This window comes from Coloeus monedula (assembly GCF_965178545.1).
Source record: "Coloeus monedula genome assembly, chromosome: 9".
Classification (NCBI taxonomy): Eukaryota; Metazoa; Chordata; class Aves; order Passeriformes; family Corvidae; genus Coloeus; species Coloeus monedula.
The window spans coordinates 29,802,090-29,825,522 of record NC_138789.1 but is presented as its reverse complement, the minus strand read 5'-3'; the positions used below and the strand labels follow the sequence as shown (position 1 = coordinate 29,825,522).

Genomic DNA, 23,433 nt, shown 5'->3' with positions numbered 1-23,433 from the left:
AATTTAGACAGAATTTTAGTGTTTGTGTGTGTGTATGTGTGTGTGATCTGACCAAAATAACTGAAAACAAATGGTAAATGGAATTAGCAGAGCCTTAGCTCTGCTCTCTGCCACGTCCTCTCTCATTCTTCTCTCAACCTGCAGGTTCCTCTTCCCGGGATGAAGTGGGTGGATAACCACAAAGGGGTTTTCAACGTGGAAGTTGTTGCTGTGTCATCCCTCCACACTCAGGTAGATGTCAAGAGCAGTCACTGTAATAATTTTCTGACAGTTGAAACACTGTCAGAGTTGATGTTGTGAGGGGTGTAACAATCCCCTGTAGTGAAATTACAATCTCATTTTCAGTTCTGAGCCAGCACACCTGTTTTTCCACATTGTGCCGTGAGTATATTTGAGAAATTCTGCTTAAAAATATGAGTGGCTTGGCCTTTATTCACAGGAGGGTGAATGGCCACCAGTGTTTTCAGACCTCAGACTGTTGTGTTTGATACAACAGCTCTAACACAGCCCAGGCAAATGATGTTTTCTTGTTCTTGTTTTCTTGTTTTTCCCTTTTCCCTCCTCCTCTTTTGTTTCTCCCTGTATTTTCCCTCTGTCTTTGATCTGAAGAGAAAGATGACAGTCACTTTGTTTAATCGTTTCAGCTTTTGTTTTATTAATTCCCACTGTGTCGTGCTGATGGGGTTTGTGTATTTTTATTTGTGCTGTAAATAGTAATGTGATTTTTAGTGCATTTTTGTCTGGTTTTCTAAGAATACACCGTCTCAAGTTTTGCCCTGATAACTTCTAAACTAGAATTAGTATGAAATTGAATCAGATATATGGGCAGATCTCTCAAAGATGTTGAATTTCTGCTAATTTTGTGAGATTAAGCAGCCAGACAGAAAAATGAGGGCAAGAACCCATCCATGAGGCACAAATCCACAGAAAATTGAGATATTTTGGAGATTCTTGCTGATTATTGGATTTTTGCTTGTTGTAGGACCCTTACCTTGACAAGTTCTTTGCACTTGTCCATGCTCTGGATGAGCACATGTTCCCTGTGCGAATAGGAGACATGAGAATCATGGAAAACAACTTGGAAAATGAACTGAAGAGCAGCATTTCAGCTTTAAATTCCTCTCAACTGGAGCCGGTAGTGCGATTTCTTCATCTCCTGCTTGACAAACTGATCCTTCTGGTAGTAAGACCTCCTGTCATTGCAGGCCAAATAGGTATTTTATTTAAGTTTTATAGAGAATTACATAGCTGAAAGTTTGACACTTCCAATTTTGTCATATTTATGTAGAAATAAAGAAGTGCATTTTTATGCTTTATTTTAGTGCCACTAATATACCATGTGTCTCCCAAATAAAACATGCTGGCATCCAGATCTGGGGTGATATACACAGGAGCAATATTTAATATTTAATGTAAAGCTTCCAAGAAGGACTGGTAATTTGATGTCCAAGTTGAGGCACCAGAAAGGAGCCTGATTTTCCTGGATGCTCAGCATGTTTTTAGCACTGCAGCTTTTTAAGGTGTCTCCATCCTGACAGAAAGTAGAGATTTCAACCTTATTAGTCACCTTGGAAAATCTGGAAGTAGGTAAAGTAGGAAAGTACAGATGCTGCATGTTCCTGTTGTGGATCTGATGCTGTCAGCATGAATAATCCCTCCTTTTGCCCCCTGTGAAGGGCTGTGCTCTGGCAGTCCAAAAAATCTCAAGTTTAAGTCAGGATTAGATCTTCAGTATTTAAAATAGTAGTTTTATGCTGATTTTTTTTTAGGAAATCTGACTTTGGATATGGTGGAATATAAGTATCTAAGACTGTGTTAAAAATACTTGTAAAAAATATTTTCTTAGCTCTAGCATTTATTTATTTATTTATTTATTTAATCTTTCTGGGAAAGAATTTACTTGCATTTTGATTTTATATTTTAAAGTTCTTTCACTCTTTCAGTGTTCTGTACTGGTTCAGGTGGTTTGGATGGAACACTGAGGACGTTAGTGACTGGGTTTTTTTTAAAATAAATTTTTCTTCTCTAGCTACTGTTTACTTCATCTTTAATTTGTCTAGAATATCTGTCTCAGTCTGTGTGTAGATTTTTGTGCTCATTTTCAGAACAGCTTTTTTCTCCAAACGAAATGAAATTGTACTTTTTAATACAGTTTGTATTTTGGCTAAAGCTTAAATAGAGGAAATAATTAAGTGAGAAAAGCATGATAAATATTCAAAGGATATTATCCATCAATTAAACAAAGACTTGATCTTGTTACCATTGCAGTTGATGACCAAAGTTGGGCTGGTTCCAGAAATGGAGCCTAAATTCATTAAATTTATTATTAATAAAAGTGGCAGCTGATCACTGGAACAGTTGTCCTGCTGTCAGGCTGATTGTTAGACCTGGTTCAAACACCAGGCTCACTTTGGGGTAAGAAATGCATGCTAGGCTCTAACAGGCTCCACCATTTACCCTTGAGGAGGTGGACGAACAGCATATTTAGGATTTCCCCTGGACTCCTGCTGCAGTCTAAAACAAACTCCTCACTTTTTGCTTTCAGTTAACCTGGGCCAAGCATCTTTTGAAGCGATGGCATCGATCATAAACAGACTTCACAAGAACTTGGATGGGAACCAGGACCAGCATGGCAGGAACAGCCTTCTTGCTTCCTATATTTATTATGTTTTTCGCCTACCCAACACCTATCCCAACTCACCATCGCCAGGTAGCTCTTTTTGTTTTCTTTTTATTTCAGGTTTGTTAAAAGAAGGCAGAAGCCACTTGCTGGCAGGTGCTCCTGAGCTCCACCTGTGTGGCTGCTTCCCTGCAGGGCCCTGTTATTAATTTGCCAGTGTAGCCACTGAAAAGATGACTTTAATTACTGGTAGTCATGTCAGAGACTTAATTATCTGATGATTTTAAATAACAGTGTCACTGCTGAAGGACCATGATTATGGCAAAATACTGTGTTTTAGGGTTTTTTCTGTGAGACAGATGTGGTGCCCTCTTGGCCTGTCATGTTTCCCAGTCTCCTTCACAAGAACTTTTATACTTTTATCCAGTTCCAGCAAAAGTTTAAACACTGGCTGGATGTAATGCACATCCAAAGGGTATTATCCATCAATTAAACTAAGACTTCGTCTTTTTACCATTGCAATTGATGACCAAAGTTGTGCTGATTCCAGAAATAGAACCTAAATTAATTAAATTTATTATTTATATAGTGTTTTACATATTTTATGTATGTATGTATATCTATAGATATATATGCATAGAAATATATATATAAAAACATGACATATTCTTATTTCTATGTGTATATCAAAAAATATAGACACTATAGATTTAAAGCAGGAGTGTCAAGTACTAGAAAACACATGTCTGGGTACAGGAGGGAAACAAATTAATCCCAGCCCTGCTGAGAACAAGGGATGGGAAAGAGGTGGTGTGAGTGACAGCCATGGAAGACCAGGCTTTGGAAGGAATGTTCTTGCATGGAGTGGGAAAAAGCTCTGGGAGGTGTTGGGAAGACTTTGTACCTAAAACTGTGCTCACCGCTGGTGGGTTGTGAGTGTGAGGTCTGGAAAACATCCTGTTAGCTAAAGACAAACCCACAGGGAGCCTCCTGCTTCCCAGTGGACAAAATAGCTTTTTATTCCCATCCTGGAGAGCCGGGCTGAGTGTCCTGAGGGGGTCTGGGTGTCCTGAGGGGGTCTGGGTGAGGGATGGCCAGACTGAGTGGTCAGGGAAGGCCTGGGGGGGACAGGGTGTTCTGAGGGGGTCTGGGTGTCCTGAGGGCATCTGGGTGAGGGATGGCCGGAGTGAGCAGGCAGGGGAGGCCTGGGTGTCCTGACGGGGTCTGGGTGAATGATGGCCGGAGTGACCAGGCAGGGGAGGCCTGGGTGTCCTGAGGGGGTCTGGGTGAGGGATGGCCGGACTGACCAGACGTCCCCACAGGTCCCGGCGGCCTGGGGGGGTCAGTGCACTACGCCACCATGGCCAGGTCGGCCGTGCGCCCCGCCAGCCTCAACCTGAACCGCTCGCGCAGCCTCAGCAACAGCAACCCCGACATCTCCGGCACCCCCACGTCGCCCGATGACGAGGTGCGCTCCATCATCGGCACCAAGGTACGTGTGTCCTGCCAGGGAGCCCTCTGAGCCCTGGCCAGTCCTTCCTAAATGCCAGGGAAGGGCTTGGGGGCTGTCCCAGCCCCTCCTCAGCCCTTTCCCAGCAGTTGTTGTTGGCACCGCAGGAATGCCACTTCTTGGAAATGGTTCTTTCTGGTTTGTTGGAGCCATCCTGGAGTGCTGGTTCCACAAGAGTGGGGGCTGAGGGCAGGAGTCCTTCTGGATTTGTCTCCCCCTCACTTTTTGCATGGCCAGCAGCCAAATCCTGTGCCCAGCTCTATTGTGTCTCCCCAAACCTTGAACCCTCTGACCCTACTCTTCCTTCCCAGTCCCAAGCTCTCCTCTCCTCTGCATTCAGCTGCTCAGATTTCTCTACTGCTTGTGTCTAGAGCAGGTATCTCGCACACAGCAGGAATATTCCTGGTCCCTGTGTGGCCCAGAGAGGATTTGGGATGGTTGGTGAGAGGCACAGTCTGGCCAGCTGAGGCACAGGGGGGCTGACTCCCACACCAAGAAGTGACATTGCGGTGTGGATGCAGAGCATCCAGCATGGTTATACTCTGGCTCTTGAGGCATCAGTAAAACCATCTTCTCCTGCTGGTGGCTTCTGAGTACACAGAACCACCACAGTCCCAATCTGAGCCCTTCATTTTGCGCCTAAAATAGGTGGGATGAGCCAGGACAAGGCAGTGTTGGTAATTTCCTCCCCTCAGAGGGGTGCCTGAGCTGCTTTGGGGTTCTCTCTCTTTTTTTTCTTTTTTTTTTTTTTGTATTCTTCAAACTTTGATCACTTCACCAAGGTGAGACTCTTTCCCACCATGACCTTTCACTCTTCCAGCACAGGTGAATTCCTGAGCCCTTTCAGGGAGCTGTTAAATTCCTGTGGAAGTTTAAGGAGCAAGATTGTTACCAAAGCCACCACCCTGACCAGACAGGCTTGACGTGGCTGGTGCTGGGTTTTATAAGAGCAAGAAAAACACAGTTTGTGGAAGAGGTTACCAATTTTAAATGAATAACAACATCATTTGCTGACCAAATAAGAGGCTGAAGAATTGTGGGTAGGCAAATGATTATTTCTTACATCAAAGTCTGGACTTAGAAGTCTTAAAATATTTTAAAGACCACTTCAGTATCTTGCTAATTAAACAAGCCTGACCTTTTGTGAAATGCCACAGGCACTGATGTGCATATGGAATTTACCCAGGCTATCAGAAGTTTAACGTGTGCTGGCTTGGTGAATAATGTCACAATACAAAATGAAGAGAGATTTTCTTCCAGAGGTGTACTCCAGGCTTTAAAGGAAAATCTGTTCCATGGATAATTGTTGAGGGAAGAGTTTCCTTTAGGGTAGTCTGAGCATCAGGAATTAACCTCAGTCTGGCTATACAGACTTTCAGTTGATTATAATTATTTTTACTTCTTAGTATCAGTAGACAAAAATGAGACACTTCTTGAGATGCTGACATGAATCAAAGGGTGCAAAAATTCCTATTGTTTTTCCAAGTAATGGTTTAAGGAATATTCCCAGCTAGATTCTAATCTGAAATGCAGGCTCCCTATCACAGGAGGTTTTCTGCTTTAAAACAACTCAAATAGTGGAGGTTTTGTTGTTTGAGGGAAGTGTTCAAAGTCCAGTCTTGTGTTATTTTTTATTCTAATGTAAGATATTTAGAGGTGTGGTACAAGTGCTTTAAGTCTCCCTTACCACCTTCTTACTTCATTTTGAAAACCCTTTACAGGATTTGGAAGATTTCTGTTTATTGTCACAGCAGAGGAGGTTTTAGGTCTGTCACTCGTTTAGCTGTCATTTGTGAATTGAAACCATGTAAGTTTTATTCCCTACTAAAGAAAATCTATGAAATGTCTAAAAAGACATGTTTAAGATGATCCTGAAATGTTGGAGATGTGCTGGGAAAAACCCAGAAAACATTGTGGAGTTTCATTGCTCTGCCAGTGGATTTTCACAGGTGTGGGTTATGTTCCTGCACAGACCCAGCTGCAGGTTGAGCCCCAGGGGCAGACCAGAATTTAACAGCAGCTTTGTGAACTTTGGAGGGACTGTGCCAAGCAATGAGAAGCTCTCGTACTCTTTTGTTTTCTGAAGAGGAAAGAATCCTTCCCTTTCCAGATTTTTGCAAAATGACTTTTGCTTCTGCAAACACAGTATGTGTTTAGTTGTTATCCTCAGAACCAGAGTGACAAGATTAGGAAACCTGAGAGAGAAATGTGAGGGGGATAAAGGCATCTTCAAAATTACGCCTGATTTTACAAAACACGAGCTTAGTTCAGCATTCTGCAAAGTCCTTTCGACTTTAAATCACTGTGAGCAAAATAAAACATGTTTATGGGGCTGAGCAGGGCACAGGGCTTTGATTTATTCCTGCCAAAAAGTAATTGAGATTAAAACACTCTCCTTATGTGTTCAGTATTTTTTTTTATTGGACATCTTAAGCAAAATTACAGCACTGCTGAGCTCTGCCTAGAGGAGCTCGGTGGATTAATGGTTTGAATCCCAGGTTACAGCTCTCACGCCAGGTACAACCTTGAGGTGGATTTTAGTTTGCTGAGAGAAACAGATGATTGGGCTTGGTGGACTTTGCAGCTGATGCTGATCACTGGGATGAAATGGGCTGCACCTTTGCTTTATGTATTGGGAAAAAGCCCTAAGTTGGCACAGAAATGAGGATGAAAGCTCTTGCTCAGGTGAGGGTTGTCAAAATCAATGTGTGGCATTTATAAGGAGTTGTCTCAGTCAGAGCTGCTTCCTGGGAGCCAGGGAAGCCTACTGCATCCCCCTGAATACTCCTGACTTGGGAGCAGCCTGGGTGACTACACAAGTTTAAATTTCTCCTTTCTGAGTGTCTCAAGAAGAAGAGAGCAGAGATCCACAGTAATTTTGCCAAAATGATCCATTGCAGTAGAATCTGGAGTACAAGCTAGATTAAGCTTTTGAAAAGCAGGCTGATTTTTCAAATATTTTGCTTGGCAAAGCAGGCTGGTTCCAGAAAAGGTATGTGCTCTTTCCTCTCTTTGCCACAGTGCCCAGAGGAAATGCCTGAGTGTCCATGTGAAATCCTGTCCACAGGGTTATTCTGCCAGCAGGGCTGGATTTTTATTCCATAGACAGGAAACCTGTGAGGGTTGACAGGCAGCCTCTTCAGTTTGTCAGCATTTCTGTAAGAGTTGTAGAGCTTATGAATTCTGGACTGCCCTGAAAGTGCTGGAAACCTCAGCGAGCATTCTCCCATCTGAGCACCAATTTTCCTCTACCACAGTGTAAATCTCACCTGGCTCCGCAGGAATGGGTTTAAACTGAGCAAAGGATAAGTGAGATTTTTCAGGAGGAGGAGAGTTTTTGAATGTCAGGCATTCCAGATAGCACAGGCCACACCAGAGCTGTGGACAGGATTATTGTGCTGTATGTACATGAGATATAAAACAATCCTCTGGAGTCAATGTCTCGACAGGCACCTGAGAATTCAGGCTGCCCCAACAGTTCTCAGTGATGATGTGTTTGCAGTGTACCCACTTTGATTGCTTGTAAGGACTGAACTTTGACTACTGTATGGCATGCAACATGTAATATTTCTTTCCTTTCCCAACTGCTTTCTATTACATGCCCAGGGCTTAGACCGCTCCAATTCCTGGGTAAACACTGGTGGTCCAAAAGCAGCCCCATGGGGATCCAACCCCAGCCCAAGTGCAGAGTCAACACAGGTGGTGTCTTCGGTAGAGGTTTTTCTGCCTTTGTTTTCCCTGATGTTTCCCTGTAGAATATCTTCCTTTCAGTGCATATTCCAGTTTGGTGGTTTCTTTTTCTTTTTTTTTTTTTTAAATGATTATTTATTTATTTGAAAACTTTTGAGTTTGATTTTATAAATTTTCATCTTTTCCCTCACCACCCCACCACACTGCATGAAAAACCTCCGATCGCGTGAACGTGTCCCCTCCTTTCATTTCAGTGGTTGCTGGTCTGTGAAATGTAAATGCTGTGACTGCTTTTGTTTTCTTTTTTTTCTCTCTCTCTCACACTAGTTTCAGCTTCAGGTGGAGCACATTTCTAAGTGGGAACATTAATCACAGCTTCATAGTTTTGTTCATGTTTGCCATTCCTTTCGATGTCGTGAACCATTTTGCCATTTTCATCAAGCATTTAGTACTCATTGTCCAGTAATCCTTCATGACTTGTTTGAGTGGAATACTGTGAACCCAAATTGATTGCCACATGTGGAATTCTCTCTTAAAACGTGTCAATTTGAGTGCTGGAGGCAGTGATTTGCCAGGGCCAATTGTATTGTTCTGTGTTGCAAAGTATGAAAACTTTACAGCAGCTTCAGTCAGAAAGAGTTTATTTAGCCCCCATTGCCTGCTGCTCTCCACTGCATGGTTGCCTTGAACGTACCTCTCAACTTCTCCTCCTTCCCAGTTTATCAGCCTTCCCAAAATCTTTAGTCCAAGTTCACTTGCTCTCATGGCAAATTATTTCCATCAGAAGCAGAACTTGAGTGATTTTCTCCTTGCCTGTGGCAGCAGCAGCGTGGCTGTGGGTACATCCCCCTGTGCTTGGCCTCTGGTAGATTGAGAGGTATGGGCTGAAATTTCAAGTATTACCTGTGCATGTTGATAAAATGCAACGATGGAAAAGTTTCATGCTTTGCAGCATTGTCTTTGTGCATCAGAACATGCAGTTCTTTAAATAACCTGTTTGTCTTAAAACCAATCAAAATTGCTGTCGTTTTGTTTAGACCCAATCTGTAAACGGCTAAGAGTTTGAGAATGCTTAAAAAGCTGTAAAAACCTACAGTTGGAAGAGTATTTTTGTAAACGTTCGTTGTCCTTGAGCTGCAAAACCCATCCACGGCAAACTTTAATGTCCTGTCATCATTCATTCATCTCCACTCCGTAGGCTACGGATCGAAGTTGTAATCGTATGTCTTCGCACACTGAGACGTCAAGTTTCTTACAAACATTAACAGGACGATTACCAACCAAAAAGGTAGATTTCAGTGGAGACAATTGATATTGTGGGGCAGGGAGGTCAAGTCATTCTGAAAACATGATGCAATTTATTCTTTTATTTATAGTCTGATTTTTTTTTTTCCCCCCCGCCCGAGGTCATTAGGAACTGCTGGTGCTTAACACCTCTGAATATCCAGGCTGCAGGGAATGTGAAGTATTTGGAGTTGAATTGGGAAGAATTAAATGATCAGGAGTAGCTTGTCTGATTTAATGGTAGTGTTTGGGGCCAGTTTTTTACTGGCTTTCAAAAAATATGAATAGCACTGTCTAGACACGTAAATGATACATTTTGTGTGCAAAATGAAAATGTGTTGGATGGCTCAGTGTGCTGAGCACAGTTATCCAGGAGTTAATGCAAAGAGACTCCAGAAAGGGAATGGGAGTCACCTTGAAAGTGAACTCCCTTAGAGGAGAGGAGAGGAGATCCTCCTATGCTATGTCAGAAAGGCAAAATGCCTGAATTTTTGTGTAATGAAAATGTGGCCACTGCCACCGTCAGTCTGTGGGTTGGTCATCCTGAGAAAAGAAATCCAAGAGCTGTTTGAGCCCCGTGTTTCTTTCTTACTGTTTTAAGTCCTTTCTCACAGTAAATATACATCTTTGTACAAATCACTTTATATGTCCACTTTTTACTCCTTTTTCCTGCGAAAATCAGACCAGGCAGAAAGGTAGACTTTTTAAATTAAACTAATTTGAGCACCAAACTTTTTTTTTTAATTATTATTTCTTGGGGGTGGGCGGAAAATTCTTTTGACACTTGAGATTCAATCCTGGAGCGAGATGCTGTGAAATGTTTCTCACATCACATGTCATAACCTCATCCCTCATTGTTAGCTGGGGATTTCTTTATGGGATGCCACCACTGCTGTCATGTCCTCAGTTATTTAGTTTGCTTAACTCATTGTTTGCCATACTTGCCATGGACCGTGCTGACATTTCTCATGGGGGCTGTGTTGGGAGCTGCTCTGGAGGCTCGGGCTGACTCTGGCTTTGACTCTGTGCAGCTTTTCCACGAGGAGCTGGCCCTGCAGTGGGTTGTGTGCAGCGGGAGCGTGCGCGAGGCGGCCCTGCAGCAGGCTTGGTTCTTCTTCGAGCTGATGGTGAGCAAACCCCAAACACCTCCCTGATGTCTCCCAGCCCCTGCTTTCAAACAGAAACAGCAGCAACTGCAAGTGGCTGTGCTGTAATTTATATCCCCATAGGTGAAGAGCATGGTGCATCATCTGTATTTTGCTGACAAACTGGATGCGCCGAGGAAGAATCGTTTCCCGGAGCGCTTCATGGATGACGTGACTGCGCTGGTCAGCACAATCGCTGGTGATATAGTCTCCCGCTTCCAGAAGGTGATGGCAAACAATTACACTGAGCCCAGCTTGGGCACCAGCCCTCCTGCCTCTTGTTTGCTTGAAAACACACAGGGTTCTTCATCTGCTTTCTGTTTTTCTCTTCCTTCTCTCCAGGACACGGAAATGGTCGAGCGGCTCAACACCAGTCTCGCGTTTTTCCTCAATGATCTCTTGTCCATCATGGACAGAGGATTTGTTTTTGCTCTTATTAAGACCTGCTACAAGCAGGTAAATGCAGATAAACATTGTGGCTTAACTGAACCATGGCAGAGCCTATTACTGTTAAATTTCTCTGGACAGATGTTAAAATATGGACACAGAATTCCACTGTTCAGGTCTTCTTAGAGCAGGGCATTCTCAGAGGTGATTTAGGGTTTACGCCTCTCTGATTACACTGTTAACTGTGAATTAGGAGTCACTCCCTGGAGTGAATGGACATGCAGCAGGAAGAGAGAATTATTTCCTCTCCTCACCACGTTCAGAGTAATTGAATCAAAAATGAGTGGGAGGTTCTGTGAGGGAGCTCAGACTGTTGTGGTCTCTCAAGGACACAGTGACCCTGGATGATCATACTGATCACTGAGCTCCTCTTCCATCCTTTGGGGGATGCAGGATGTCTTCCCCCATTTGCAGTGTGACAGGGAAATCACCCTGAACCACCAGGTTTTGTTTGAGTACAAACATCCATTCTGACACTGTGTACAGAAGAGATAACGAGGGATCAGTGAGACTAAGCTTAGACTCACTTTCCCTGCAGAGTCTGAAACATTCTCTATAAGGGGCGAAAGAATAGCAAGAGCATTTAAGATTTTAAGTTGCCTGCTGTAGATTACATACATTATGTGTCATTAATTATATTTTTTATACATAAAAGATACTGTATAAAACAGTATCTTGGAGCTGTTAATGCATCACACTGTGGTACTCACAACTCCCTGCTGAAATCAATAGGATGTGGGAATTACAGAATCAAAGAATGGTTTAGGTTGGAAAGGACCTTAAAAATCATCTTGTTCCAACCCCCCCAATATGTGAAATCCACAGTTCTTCATTTGATTATTTAAATATGACTGGTTTATGGATCTTGTGTTGAGAGATATGTCTGGGATGTGTATGGCTCCTGCACGTCAGGAATTTAATCTCTGGCACAAAGAAGTGATGTGGACATGGGTGTGACCATTTAATGATACCAAGCTCTCCAGTTCCTGCTTTGGGAGTGAGTTTGGGGAGCAGTGGTGGGACAGGGGGGCTCACCCTGCAGTTACACTCTCTTTTGGTGCTGACTGCAATGCAATGGGCTGGACTTTGCAGGTGTCTTCAAAGCTGTATTCCTTAACAAATCCAAGCAACCTGGCGTCTCTGAGGCTGGACTTCCTGCGCATCATTTGCAGCCATGAACACTATGTCACCCTGAATTTACCCTGCAGCTTGCTCACACCGCCTGCATCTCCATCACCATCTGTGTCTTCAGCCACCTCCCAGGTACTGAGAAGGATCCTGTGACCAGGATCCTCTGGGAATACAAGTTGAGCTCGGTGCTGAGATTTAAGTCCTATGAGGCAGTTGTATCACTGTACCTTCAGACCCTCTTGCTAATATTTTTGGAAGAGTTTAGCTAGAAGTCAGCTTTTCCTGCCATGTAGGTTCTGATTTCTTTTGATCTTTTATTATTGGAAAAAAAGTGGCCATATCCTTCTCCTGGTAGTGACCACACACTGTCCTTAGGGACCTGGTCCCCCCTTATGTTGGACAAACACAAATGAGCCATCAAAGAAAACACTTTACCCTTTTCTGGCAACACAAGGGACTTCTGAGCTCACTGCAGCTTAGTCCTGGCCTGCTCAGAAGGAGTAATTTGAATTAGTGTGTCATTCAAGTGGATTAATTAGTTGCAAAGTCACATAAACTAAATCAAATTAAAGCCTTCTTCAGCCTGAATAAGAGCATCCTTGAGTTAAAAGTTTAACTAATCCACTTCAAAAGGTTATTTGGTTTAACTTTCCTTACAGGGGAAGACAGTAACAACGAACAGAATTAATGAAAGGGTTACTGAGCTGGGCTGGAATTTAAGTGTAGATGTGCCTAGATCCAAACAAAAAATGGGAAAAGGTGTGAGGTTGTCTTTAATTCTGAAAACTGCTTCTGATGTATTTCCTAAGCTTTGTCTCTTTTCATGATGCAGCTTCTGAAACTTGATTTTTTCAGAGTTCTGGGTTCTCCACAAATGTCCAAGACCAGAAGATTGCAAACATGTTTGAGTTGTCTGTGCCTTTCCGCCAGCAGCATTACCTGGCTGGGCTGGTGCTCACGGAACTGGCTGTCATTCTAGATCCTGATGCAGAAGGGTAAATCTTTACAAAGTTTTGTTTTTCAAGAGTTTTCTGTGATTTCAAGCAAATGGTGGATGCAAAGAAAGTCCTGGCATGGCCAGAAGTTAGTTAAATTTGGAAGCTATGATAAGAAAACAGCTGTTGAAGAATCTTCTTTCTTCTTGCCCCTTGTGTTTCTTCCTCATCCCAGACTCTGTAAACCTGATTTCAGTCCTGTTTTTCCAGCTGAGAAGAAGGAAGGAGGTTCCTGCTGGAGCCCCCAGGTGCCCCAGGGGCACTGCTGGAGCTCTGAAAGGAAAATAGCTTTTCTCAATTGTAACAAGAAAATAGTTTCCAGCATTTAGGAAGCCTCTCTTGCTGGTGGTTTTAAATGTTACAGTGTATTTTGCCTGTGGTTCTCCCAATTCTTTTTAACAGTAAATTATGCATTGATGAGGCCTCTGTGGGTTACATAAATAGACAAATAGAGTCAAGCATGCAGAGTTTGTCAGTGACTTGCCTGGCTTGTGCAGCAAATAATTTTCTCCTGTAGTCCTGACATCCAGTCTGTTCCTTGTGTTATTTAGGGCTGTTTTCTGCCTTGCCTCTTTAAAATGGGTTGCAATGGAAATTATTGATTGCTTCCACAGTCCTCAGTTCCCTCACAGGCATTTTTCTCAAGGTGGACTCAGAAATATCAGCCGAGTCGACAAATGCTGATGATTCATGGCTAATTCTGCCCCTTTGCCAAAGGTCTCTGGAGGTAAACATTAATTCTGTTTCCTCTTGGAGAAGAAAGTGATGCCATAAACTGGAATATTTTCCTGTATATATACATAACACACTGCAGTCCCATTTGTTTGGCCTGAAATGGAAAAAGCAGCAAATCTTTACCCATATGTGCTGTCTGCAGAAATCCTTTTTGTGCCAGAGGAGCATCCTGTTCACTGGTTAGAAATCAGGCCCTGTCTCTGACTGTATCTGCCCTTGTTCTTCACAAACTTTCTGTGCTCTACCTGCCTACCAAGCCCTTAAGCCTGGCCTGGGATGGTAATCTCTGCACAAAGGAGCTTGCGGGTGCCTGCTGGGGAGACAGCTCCTCTCTCAAACCTTGTCTAGCCAGAGAAAGCCTCCTGATAGCTTCTCAGCTCTGGAGATGCATTTTGATCAAAGCTCCTGAATTTGGGGGAGATATATACCTGTAAAACGTTTATTTTTTTATTGTTTTCCAGAATAACTTGCAGTTTCAGGTTTGTTGACTTCTCAAGCTCAAACCCTCTGCATTTGCCCTGGTAGATCTATCAGATAAAGTAAACCAAGTTTGTCCAGCTCTGCTCTTCCCTTGCTGTGAAGACTTTTAACAGTCATACAGTATCACCAGCAGAGAGTTCAGACTTGCCTTCCATAAAATATTGGAAAAATGGAAAAAGCTCAGAATCGTTCCCAGTTCATTATCCTGTAGCAGAAGTAGAGAGGGATATTCATCTAGTTCCTTATTGTTAGAGACCTGCTTTAGGCCTTGGTAGGTGATCCAGAGCCTTAAATGTGTTCTGTCCTTGCTCTTTTTGCTCCAGTAACAAGGTATGTTCAATTTTAGCTCATTTTATAAGAACTCTTTGGATTGAATTGGACAGAAAAGGCGTCAGTTCCCTGGTGCCTGGAGGTGTGTGTTGGATACATCCCTCAGTGTGCCAGGGTACCGTGTGCCAGGGCACGGTGCAGCCCTGCAGAGCACCTGCAGCCTGAAAAACAGGACAAACAAAGCATGCAGGGGAAGGGATCCAGCTGAATGTGACGGTCCAAGCAGCTGGACCCTGCACAGTTGTCTCTGCAAACACTGCAGCGTGCTTTGGCCATCACACACAGTGCCCACACTGCCCATCTTGGCTGATGGTGCAGGCCAGAAGTGCGAAAATCAGAATTCAGCCCTCAGAGTTCAGTGCCAGAGTCAGTTTTTTGGAAGTGTGGGTGGGTGTTGACAGAGATCCAGGCCAGGACTGAGATAACGAAGGGGACGGTGGGAGGGCGGTGAGATCAATTCGCTGCCTTATCAAGCAGGAAGAGCAGGGGGCTGCATTTCCTCCTCTCCACTATGGATCGATCCACCACAGTGGCCACTCAGCTCTGGAAAAGTGACAAAGAAATCCATGGATCCCTAGGTTGGAATTACACTGTGTTGCTTGGATGTTTTCCCTATCTGCGGTTTTATGGCCTGCAGGATAGTTTCCCTTGAATTTTTAAAAACATGATTTAGGTTTCAAAATAATTCCTTCAAAATAATACAAAAACTTTTCTTTATCCTTAATCTGAAGGAACCAGTCACTTAAATAAGTGTTTCCTTCCTAGTTGTTAAGGCTCTCACTAATTACACAAACAAGCAATTGTAGGATCTCATTATGGCTTGATTAAAAGCCACAGGGAGGACGTGCAGCTCCAATAGCTAATGTCCTCCCAAGCTGTACTGCTGCCTTTTAGTCACTTCAAACCCCCAAAAATCCAGTCAAAGCCTCTTTTTTTAACCAGAACTCACCTCTACTTTTCAGATAAAGTGGATACTGCCTGAAATTCAGCACTTGTTTTAATACCTCAGGTCTGAACATTGCAGCTTATGTTTTGCTACTGCCTAATGTCTGAGCTTCCTTGGCTGCTTCATGCATGGGGTAAAGTGTCTTCTTGGCTGGTTTGCCTTCAGAAGCAAATAGCTGCAGAGAGAACCTGCTATTTGCTCTGGGAGAGTTTTGCCTCTGCGTGGTGGCTGAGGGGATTGAAAGAAGCAGAGTCTTTGAGAGATTCATGGAAGTTTTTGTGTTTTTCAGGAGGGTCACACCTGGTGCCCTATAGAAGGGCTCTGCCAGTGTTTGCATCTAAATAATGAGAGAGGCCATTTTGGCTATTTTTCCTTCTATCCCTTCATGTCTTTGCCACTTTTTATTCAGAGTTATGGGTCTGTAGTCTCCTGTTTTAGTTCAGTAATTGCATGGGGTAGGGTGGGCAGCTGAAGCAGAAACTTCCTGATCATTTGATTAAAGCAATGTTCTGGCTTAGGAGGGTTTGTCTCTCTGTAAATGGTGCTAAATAGAAACAAAAAAAAGAATGCAACAAATAGTTTTACTAAACCCACTGGGTCAAGTTTCTCTCCCTGTTTTCCATATTCCGTAAGTTTTTCTAATAGTTTTTAGTAGGCTCAATGCTTCAGCACAGCAGTAGCTGGGACTTTGGGGGTGTGTAATGGAAAATATGAGTGTCCACATTATACTGGGTGTACGTTCCACAAGATACTTTTGCCCTTTTTACAAGGCACAGTGAAAAACCAGCCATCTGTAAAATCCATGGGAGATCAAAAAAACACATGCAGTGGCAGTTCGTGTGAAGTTAAAAATAAAAAACGGGATTTTTTTCCTTTTTGAAGCCCCTTAGTTACAAAAAAGAGTTTGCTTTGAAGATATTAACTAATGTGCGTGACCCAACTGTCTTTTAACAGTTTATTTGGATTGCATAAGAAGGTCATCAACATGGTACACAACCTGCTGTCCAGCCACGACTCGGACCCGCGGTACGCTGACCCCCAGGTAAAGGCCCGGGTGGCAATGCTGTATCTACCTCTGATTGGCGTGATCATGGAAACTGTGCCTCAGCTCTATGACTTCACAGGTATTTGATATTCTCTGCCTTGGCTATCTGCTCATCTGCTCCCCAGACTTGGGTGTTTGGGTTCTAAAATTGAGTTATGAACGCCTTTGGTGTCAGACGAGGTTGTTTTTGAATTGTGACTTTGACATTTTTTCATGTTTATTTTTGCTTGCAAAATATGCCTTCAATGCCTGCTAACACTCAAAAGTTGTGTTTGCCCACTTGGCCTGAAGTGAAAAATCAGCAGTGCATTTTAGTTTATGTCCCACTGGATGCTGTAGATGCACAGGCAGCTTCCCTTCATGTCTCTGACCTACTTAAAAGTCACCCCTCATACTGTACTAGAGTTCCTAATTCCAAAGGATAAGCAGAGTTCCTCTCCTTCCTCCTGTCATGTGTTCCATCAGCAGTTAATCTTCGGGGGTTCTTTGCAATGTCTCCCAAAGAGCAGCAGAGGTTATTTCAAATCAGGGCAGGGAGTCCAATCAGGAATAGTTTGGAATTTAGAGTTATCTTCTACATCCTTTGAGTTTAATGACACAATAAAGCTTTGAGAAAGGATTTGGAGTATTCAAAGGGACAAAAGGTCTGGTATTAGAAGGGTTTTAGGTACTGAGGTTGTGTAGGTTGCATTTGGGAATTGCTTTCTTTACTTTCATTCCCTCAAATCATTGTCCTGTTCTTTGTAGGATGCCTCGAGTGGGATGATTTTTAGTTTGCATTCCCAGTTCAGTGAGACCAGCACTGTGGAGGGAGTCTGGGGGGCGAAGCCTTGGACTTGGGGCTTGACTATACTCCTGTATTTCTCTGCAGAGAGTCACAACCAGCGGGGGAGGCCGAGCTGTGTCGCCGTGGACGATTACGAGAGCGAGGGTGGCAGCATGATCAGCCAGACAGTGGCCATGGCCATTGCAGGGACATCTGTCCCCCAGCTCACCAGGCCCAGCAGTTTTCTACTCCCTTCCTCGGTACAAATCCATCCCTCTCCCTTTTCTGACCCTCAGTCTGTGCCAACCAGCAAATATTCAGCAGCTTCTGTGGGGACCCACATCAGTTTGCAGCTGGGTGTTGCAGAGGGGCAACAAGGGGGACAAAGCACTGTTTGCACATTGCTGTGTGTCTCAGAGGGGCATGAGAAAATGCCAAGGACGGATAAAAATCAGCAAACCTCAGAAAATGGAAGAATTGTCTTTCCTGATAAAGATTCCCTTGTTCTGAAACAGTCTTATAAAAGCTTTGTGAGGTGCAATAGTCACTGTGAGCTTTAAGCCCTAAGCACAAATTCTACCCCAGCTAAATCCCACCTAGTGGAAGACACAGAGGGCCATTTTCCCTGTTCTCTGCACAGAGAGGGAATCCTGATTCTGGCAGCAGGCAGACCCTTCCGTTTCTGCCTTCTCTTGCCTTTACTCCAGGACCATGACCCCATTTTGCTGGGATTTAGGTGCACTCTTAGTGAGACACTGACAGGTGCATGAGATAATGAGTGGAGCCCCTCTGCTTAACTCCTAAGCTGCTGGAGGTTTTTAGAGACATCTCAAGGGAAGAAACTCATACATGGTGGTGATGGGAATGTGTGGGTGTGAAGCACTCTGTCCTGACCTGTGTTTCAGAGTGGCAGGCAGCACTCCACCTTCTCAACAGAGTCCAGCCGCAGCCTCCTCATCTGCCTGCTGTGGGTGCTGAAGAACGCAGACGAGAGCGTCCTGCAGAAGTGGTTCACAGACCTGTCAGTGCTGCAGCTCAACCGCCTGCTGGACCTGCTCTATCTCTGTGTGTCCTGCTTTGAGTACAAGGTACTGCCAAGCTGAAACCTCCTGCAGTCCCTCCTGGGCCCTGCTGTGGACCTTTACACTCCCATCCTTTACACGACTGCAGAAAGGCATTTCCTGCTCTCTCCAAAGTATTTCCTGTATTCACAATCCCAAGGCCAGGCTTTTCCCGTGTTTACTTCTCAGCCATGTGAATGTCTCTGCCTTGTTCCACTCCTCAAGCAGTTTGTGCTGCTTGCCCCTCATCTGGGAGCTGCTGCAGTATCACTTTGAAAAGAGAATTTTCTGTAGCAATGCTGGAATCTGAGTGATTTATCTGCCTACCAACTTAATCTGTATTCCTTTCTTGCTGCATGTTTTTAACAGGAAACATATTTTCAGTTGATAATTCTCAGAAAATATCCCAATTTGAAAGAATCTTCCCTCATGGTTTTTTTTGGAACTTGCAGGGCAAGAAAGTGTTTGAAAGAATGAACAGTCTGACGTTTAAGAAGTCGAAAGACATGAGAGCCAAACTTGAAGAAGCAATTTTGGGCAGCATAGGGGCAAGGCAGGAAATGGTCCGAAGAAGTAGAGGACAGCTGGGTAAGTAAAGGAGTCCTCTGTGCCATCCCATTTTTTCCAAAAACTTCTCCTCCCATCCCTAACAATTATTTTCACCCATCTGTGGTGTGGGATACAGGTGAAGAGGCCCCTAGGAAAGCTGTTTGCAGCATCTTTCCCTGGGTCTGCTAAATCTCTGCACTTTTCCTAAATTGAGACAATTTATTTATTACTTGGCTGCCTTTTTAAGTGAGATCACATTTATGGGATGTTCTTGCCTTAATTTTTTCCAGTGTAGCATCTTCTAGAGTGTCCTGTTTAAGGATCAGAGAGGAAAACAAGCTGCCTGATCTTGCTTTGATAGTTCTGAAAAGGCCTGGATGTTTCTGCTGACTTGAGGAGATGTGAAATAACTGTAGTTGGGCTAACAGGCACTTCTGATGATTTTTACTGTTTGTAAAACCCAGTAATTTTTATGAACACTCAAATTCAAAGGGTGGCCCAGGGGTTAGGACAAGAATCAGATCTGTGGTTTTGTCTCCTGCTCTGCCATACACGAGCCTGTCACTGTGGGCTAAGATGGATAGGTAGTTTAGAGTCATAATTAAGGAATCACTTCAGAGAGATGAGAGCATTTATTTTTTTCTTAATGGGGACAGATTGTCTGTATTACTTGAAATTCCCCTGCCCTCCCAGCAATGAGAACAAAAGATTGTGAGGTGGGAAACAGGGGCCTTGGAACACTCTTAGAACATTTCTGGGTGCCAGCTGAGGAAAGCAGTGTTGGAATGATGAGGATTGGCACACTCAGGCTTCTGGTGCAGTCCAAGGAAGGGACTCCTCTTACCAGTGAGGGTCTCAGCTGCCTCTCTGTGTCTCATGCCACTCAGCAGGGATAGAATTAGGGCCATGTAAACATCCTGGGTGAGTGCCACAGCCTCAGGCTCTAGCAGGTCATCTTTGCTGCCACCTGCCACTTGTGAGCAGATCTGGAGCTGCTGCTCGTGCAGCAGAAATGAGCATCAGCTGACTGCTGTTGTTTTGCTGTTCTCCTGCAGAGAGGAGCCCTTCTGGGAGCGCCTTTGGAAGTCAAGAGAATCTGAGGTGGAGAAAGGATATGACTCACTGGCGGCAGAACACAGAGAAGCTTGACAAGTAACTCTGCCTTATCCTTCTGCTCTACCCATAGGCCAGGGCCTGTGAGAGCAGGGCCCCCCTCCCCACAGAAGGTCACTGCCAGCAGTCACTCAGCCCTTGTGCCACTGGGTTGGACAGGGCTGGCATTGTGGAGAAAAAAAAGCAAAGAGCTTTTACTCCGACACTGCCCTCCCAACTCTTTGCCTTTCCACTGTCCCTTGCTTCCTTAGACTTTCAAATGAGATTTAAAGAGATTTATGCAATCCATTCCTTTCTTAAAACCCTGCCCTAAGCCGTAATTTAGAGGGAAGATCCATTAACAGTTTCCACAGATAGCATATATATCTCATGTCATATTTCCTTTATTCCATAAGAGCATTCTGGAGTTCACAAAGCTCGCTTTCCTTTCCTGTCCTAATCCATCACTTTGATTGTTTTTCCACATGTGCTGTGCTTTTAGAAGCCACAAACCAGCCAGGTACTGTAGCATTGGTGTGCAGTTCTTATAAATTGCCATTTTGTACATCTGCAGACTCAATCATCACAGCGTTGTTTGTGATGCTTGGCAGAACTTCTCAGTGTGTGTGTGCAACTGACTGGAATGAGCTCTTTTGGCTTATTACACCCATTTCCTTGAAAATTCCCTCTCTTGGTGTGGTTTAATCTGGAGGGCTCAGGAGTTGTGTTTGAGCTTTGCTGTGCACGTTTTCTGTCTTCTCAAATTGCAACCTGCAGTCTCCGTCCTCCCAGCAAAAGAATTGTTCCTTATCCTAGGAAAGCAATCTCAGCCCAAGTGAAGCTCTGAAGAAACTGAGGAATGGGATCCTCAGAGCCCAGATGGAGATCAGGCCAAATTTTACTCTTGCAGACACTGACTCTCCCTGGAGTAGAAAGCAATTCTTCACAGCTTTTAGTTGCTTTGCCCCACACAAAAATGTAATTTCTCCTTATGACAAGTAGTGGCTTTTTGTCCAAGGCTCCAGTCCTGTTGAGTCATTGGGAAAGACCAGGGGATTTCAACCTGCTGATGAAATGGTGTAGATACAAATTCCAGAGTCATGTCAGTTTAAAATTTGGCCTGAAGGACTCATCAGTTCACTGCCAGCACTGGGTCTGAGCCCTCCCCTTCCCTGAAGGACCTCACGGACACATTTAACAGCTGTGGAATTCCTTGATGGTCAAAGGATGGTGTCTCATCTCACAAAATGAGCTGCTTAGATAAAACTCTCCAGAGCTGCTTTCTAACCCCTGCTTGCTGTGACTGGGTCTGCTGTGTCCTGTGTGTGTAGGTAGAGCTTGGCCCTTTGAAACCCCATAAACAAGACTTTTCACCCCAAGAACTGTGCACAGCTTGCAGCTGCTGTCATTTTATGCAGATGGAATTATTTTATGTGGGGCCAGGTCCCAAAACTTCCTATCCTGGAGATGTTGGGTGTGTGACCCAGCTCCCAGAGGATGTGAAGTGTGGCAGGAAGGGCTGCTGCAATACAGCTCCAAGAACCAAATAGTTCCTCTCTCTTTCTGTGTATTTTTCTGGGATTTTGGTCACCCTTCTGCTGGGATTTGGCCTGGTACGAGTCTGTCAGAGATGGCACCTGTGGCAGGGCAGGCCAGGGTTGGGCTCTTTCAGTACAGCACTGGATCTCTGCCCAGTGCAGCTGGTGCCACTGGAAAGGGCTGGCTTCTGCTGAATTCCTGGAGCCACAGGTGTGAGTGGGTGTCTGGACTTTGCAAAGTTTTCCAGGAAAGCGAGTGCCTGGCATGGAACAGCAAAACCGAGACCTTGTCCTCAGAGAGGAAGTTATGCTTTGAGGATTAAATGCAGTGTAGCTTGGAGAGAGAAGGTTGCACCCTGGCAGGCTGCACTGGGCTGCTCCCAGCGTGAGTGCAGGTTCCCAGCTCGTGTAGCACCACCGTGTGTCCACAGCCTGCAGCATAAAGCCACATGTCCTGTTCCTGGTTGTGCTGTCGCATGCCTAATGATGCTGCTGAGCCACTTTGGAGTGGGACTTGGGGTCTAAACTGTTGCTGTGTTCCTGGGAGAGTAATGAAGCGTCAGAGAGCAGTGTGAACTCTCCTAGCATGATGAACGTGAAGCCTCTGTAAGTCTGTACTTGTAAAAAACTGAGTTTTCCTTCCTGTCTTCTCAGTGGGTGCATTGAAATACCCTTGTAGTGTTGTCCAGTGATAAATATACGAACAGTAACTGGGAGTTTCCTGCTAGTGAGAGAACATTTTTGACTGGAAAATACAGAGGTCTGTTTCTTAATCAGGAAGTAATTTTACTGCTTTGTTTTCTCTGATTAGGTCAAGGGCAGAGATAGAACATGAGGCTCTCATCGATGGGAATCTTGCAACAGAAGCCAACCTGATCATTTTGGATACTCTAGAGATAGTTGTACAGGTGAGGTTGATAAGAAAATGGAGATGTAATGGCATTACAGTCACCTGGCCAGGCAGCACTTTGTTAAACAAAACCTCCCTGCTGCTCCTCGCTGCCTGAGTGCTGAGAGAGCTGTTCAGCTGCAGCAGGAAGGGGGGTTCCCAAACCTGCCTCAGATCATTGGGTTCCAGCTCAGCCTCTTGGGTCTGTGCTCAGCTCACTTTGTCCCCTGATTTCCTGGGCATGGGCTGGGAGCAGGCAGGGGCATACTTCCCAAATCCACTTCTGAGCTGCAGAGAGACCCAGGAATCACAAGGATTGTACTTTGTGCCTGAACAACCCAGCTAGAGCCCAGCTATGGGCTTGTCCTCTAGTAGAACAATGTCCCCAAAGGTCAGAGCCTCACTGGGAACAGAGAATCCCCATTCCACCTGCTTTATCCACGAATCAGGTGTAGCTCACCTGGGGGTTGGCTCAGAATGGGGCTGTTTCGCAGGCCCAGCTGAGTGGGTAATTCCCCTGTGCAAAGGGGGTCAGAGCTGTTTGCTCTCTCCCACACACACAGGAGGTTCATTTTTCTCATGGAATCTTGGTTTCCCTTTGCAGACCGTGTCTGTGACGGAGTCCAAGGAGAGCATCCTCGGCGGGGTGCTCAAAGTGCTGCTGCACAGCATGGCCTGCAACCAAAGTGCCCTTTACCTCCAGCACTGCTTTGCCACACAGAGAGCTTTGGTCTCAAAGGTGAATCCCCTGTGGGGGCTGAAATCCACCCTGAGGGAGGAAGGCACTGTTTATTCTTTTGTATGGGCTCCCCTCCCTAAGCTGTTGTTATTTTGGGCAGTATCAATTTTCAGGCAGTGTAGCCTGGCTGGGTTTTCATGGGCAGTACCTGCATTTCTGCATTTTGGGGTTAGCTGCACCAAAAAGGGCAGCTCTCAAAACCTGGGGTGGGGTGTGGGTTCCTGCTGGCTGGTGCTGAGTGGGAAGAGGCACCTGGTCAGTGGAGAGCACAAGGTACAGGTGGGGTTTAAGCTGGACAAATCTCACTTCAAATGGATTTGTTTCCCAGTTTCTGTAGGTGTGCTGGGAGAAGCTCTAAGTTTTAAGCTTGAGTTTTTGGGAGTGATGTAAATCAGTGTGAGGGTGTAGATGTAGGAGCAAGTTGTGGGGGGAGGTAAAATG

At 44.6% G+C, this 23,433-nt stretch overlaps 1 protein-coding gene across 6 annotated transcripts in view; it reads left to right on the top strand.

The window, feature by feature from the left end:
* DOCK7 (dedicator of cytokinesis 7) overlaps positions 1–23,433 on the top strand; it is a 92,864-nt gene that overhangs the window by 52,809 nt on the left and 16,622 nt on the right. For 2 of the 6 annotated variants that reach the window (XM_082287648.1, XM_082287647.1), the window contains exons 19-36: positions 145–231; positions 983–1,214; positions 2,546–2,710; positions 3,943–4,112; positions 9,019–9,108; positions 10,136–10,231; positions 10,334–10,474; positions 10,592–10,705; positions 11,789–11,959; positions 12,683–12,822; positions 16,268–16,437; positions 17,230–17,384; positions 18,030–18,212; positions 18,638–18,773; positions 19,790–19,886; positions 20,329–20,346; positions 22,176–22,272; positions 22,858–22,992. In XM_082287648.1, the coding sequence (XP_082143774.1) occupies positions 145–231; positions 983–1,214; positions 2,546–2,710; positions 3,943–4,112; positions 9,019–9,108; positions 10,136–10,231; positions 10,334–10,474; positions 10,592–10,705; positions 11,789–11,959; positions 12,683–12,822; positions 16,268–16,437; positions 17,230–17,384; positions 18,030–18,212; positions 18,638–18,773; positions 19,790–19,886; positions 20,329–20,346; positions 22,176–22,272; positions 22,858–22,992 (2,397 nt within the window). Of the gene's footprint in view, positions 1–144; positions 232–982; positions 1,215–2,545; positions 2,711–3,942; positions 4,113–9,018; positions 9,109–10,135; positions 10,232–10,333; positions 10,475–10,591; positions 10,706–11,788; positions 11,960–12,682; positions 12,823–15,329; positions 15,377–16,267; positions 16,438–17,229; positions 17,385–18,029; positions 18,213–18,637; positions 18,774–19,789; positions 19,887–20,328; positions 20,347–22,175; positions 22,273–22,857; positions 22,993–23,433 lie in introns of those variants that run through there. The other 4 variants (XM_082287650.1, XM_082287649.1, XM_082287651.1 and 1 more) reach the window with 3 other exon arrangements.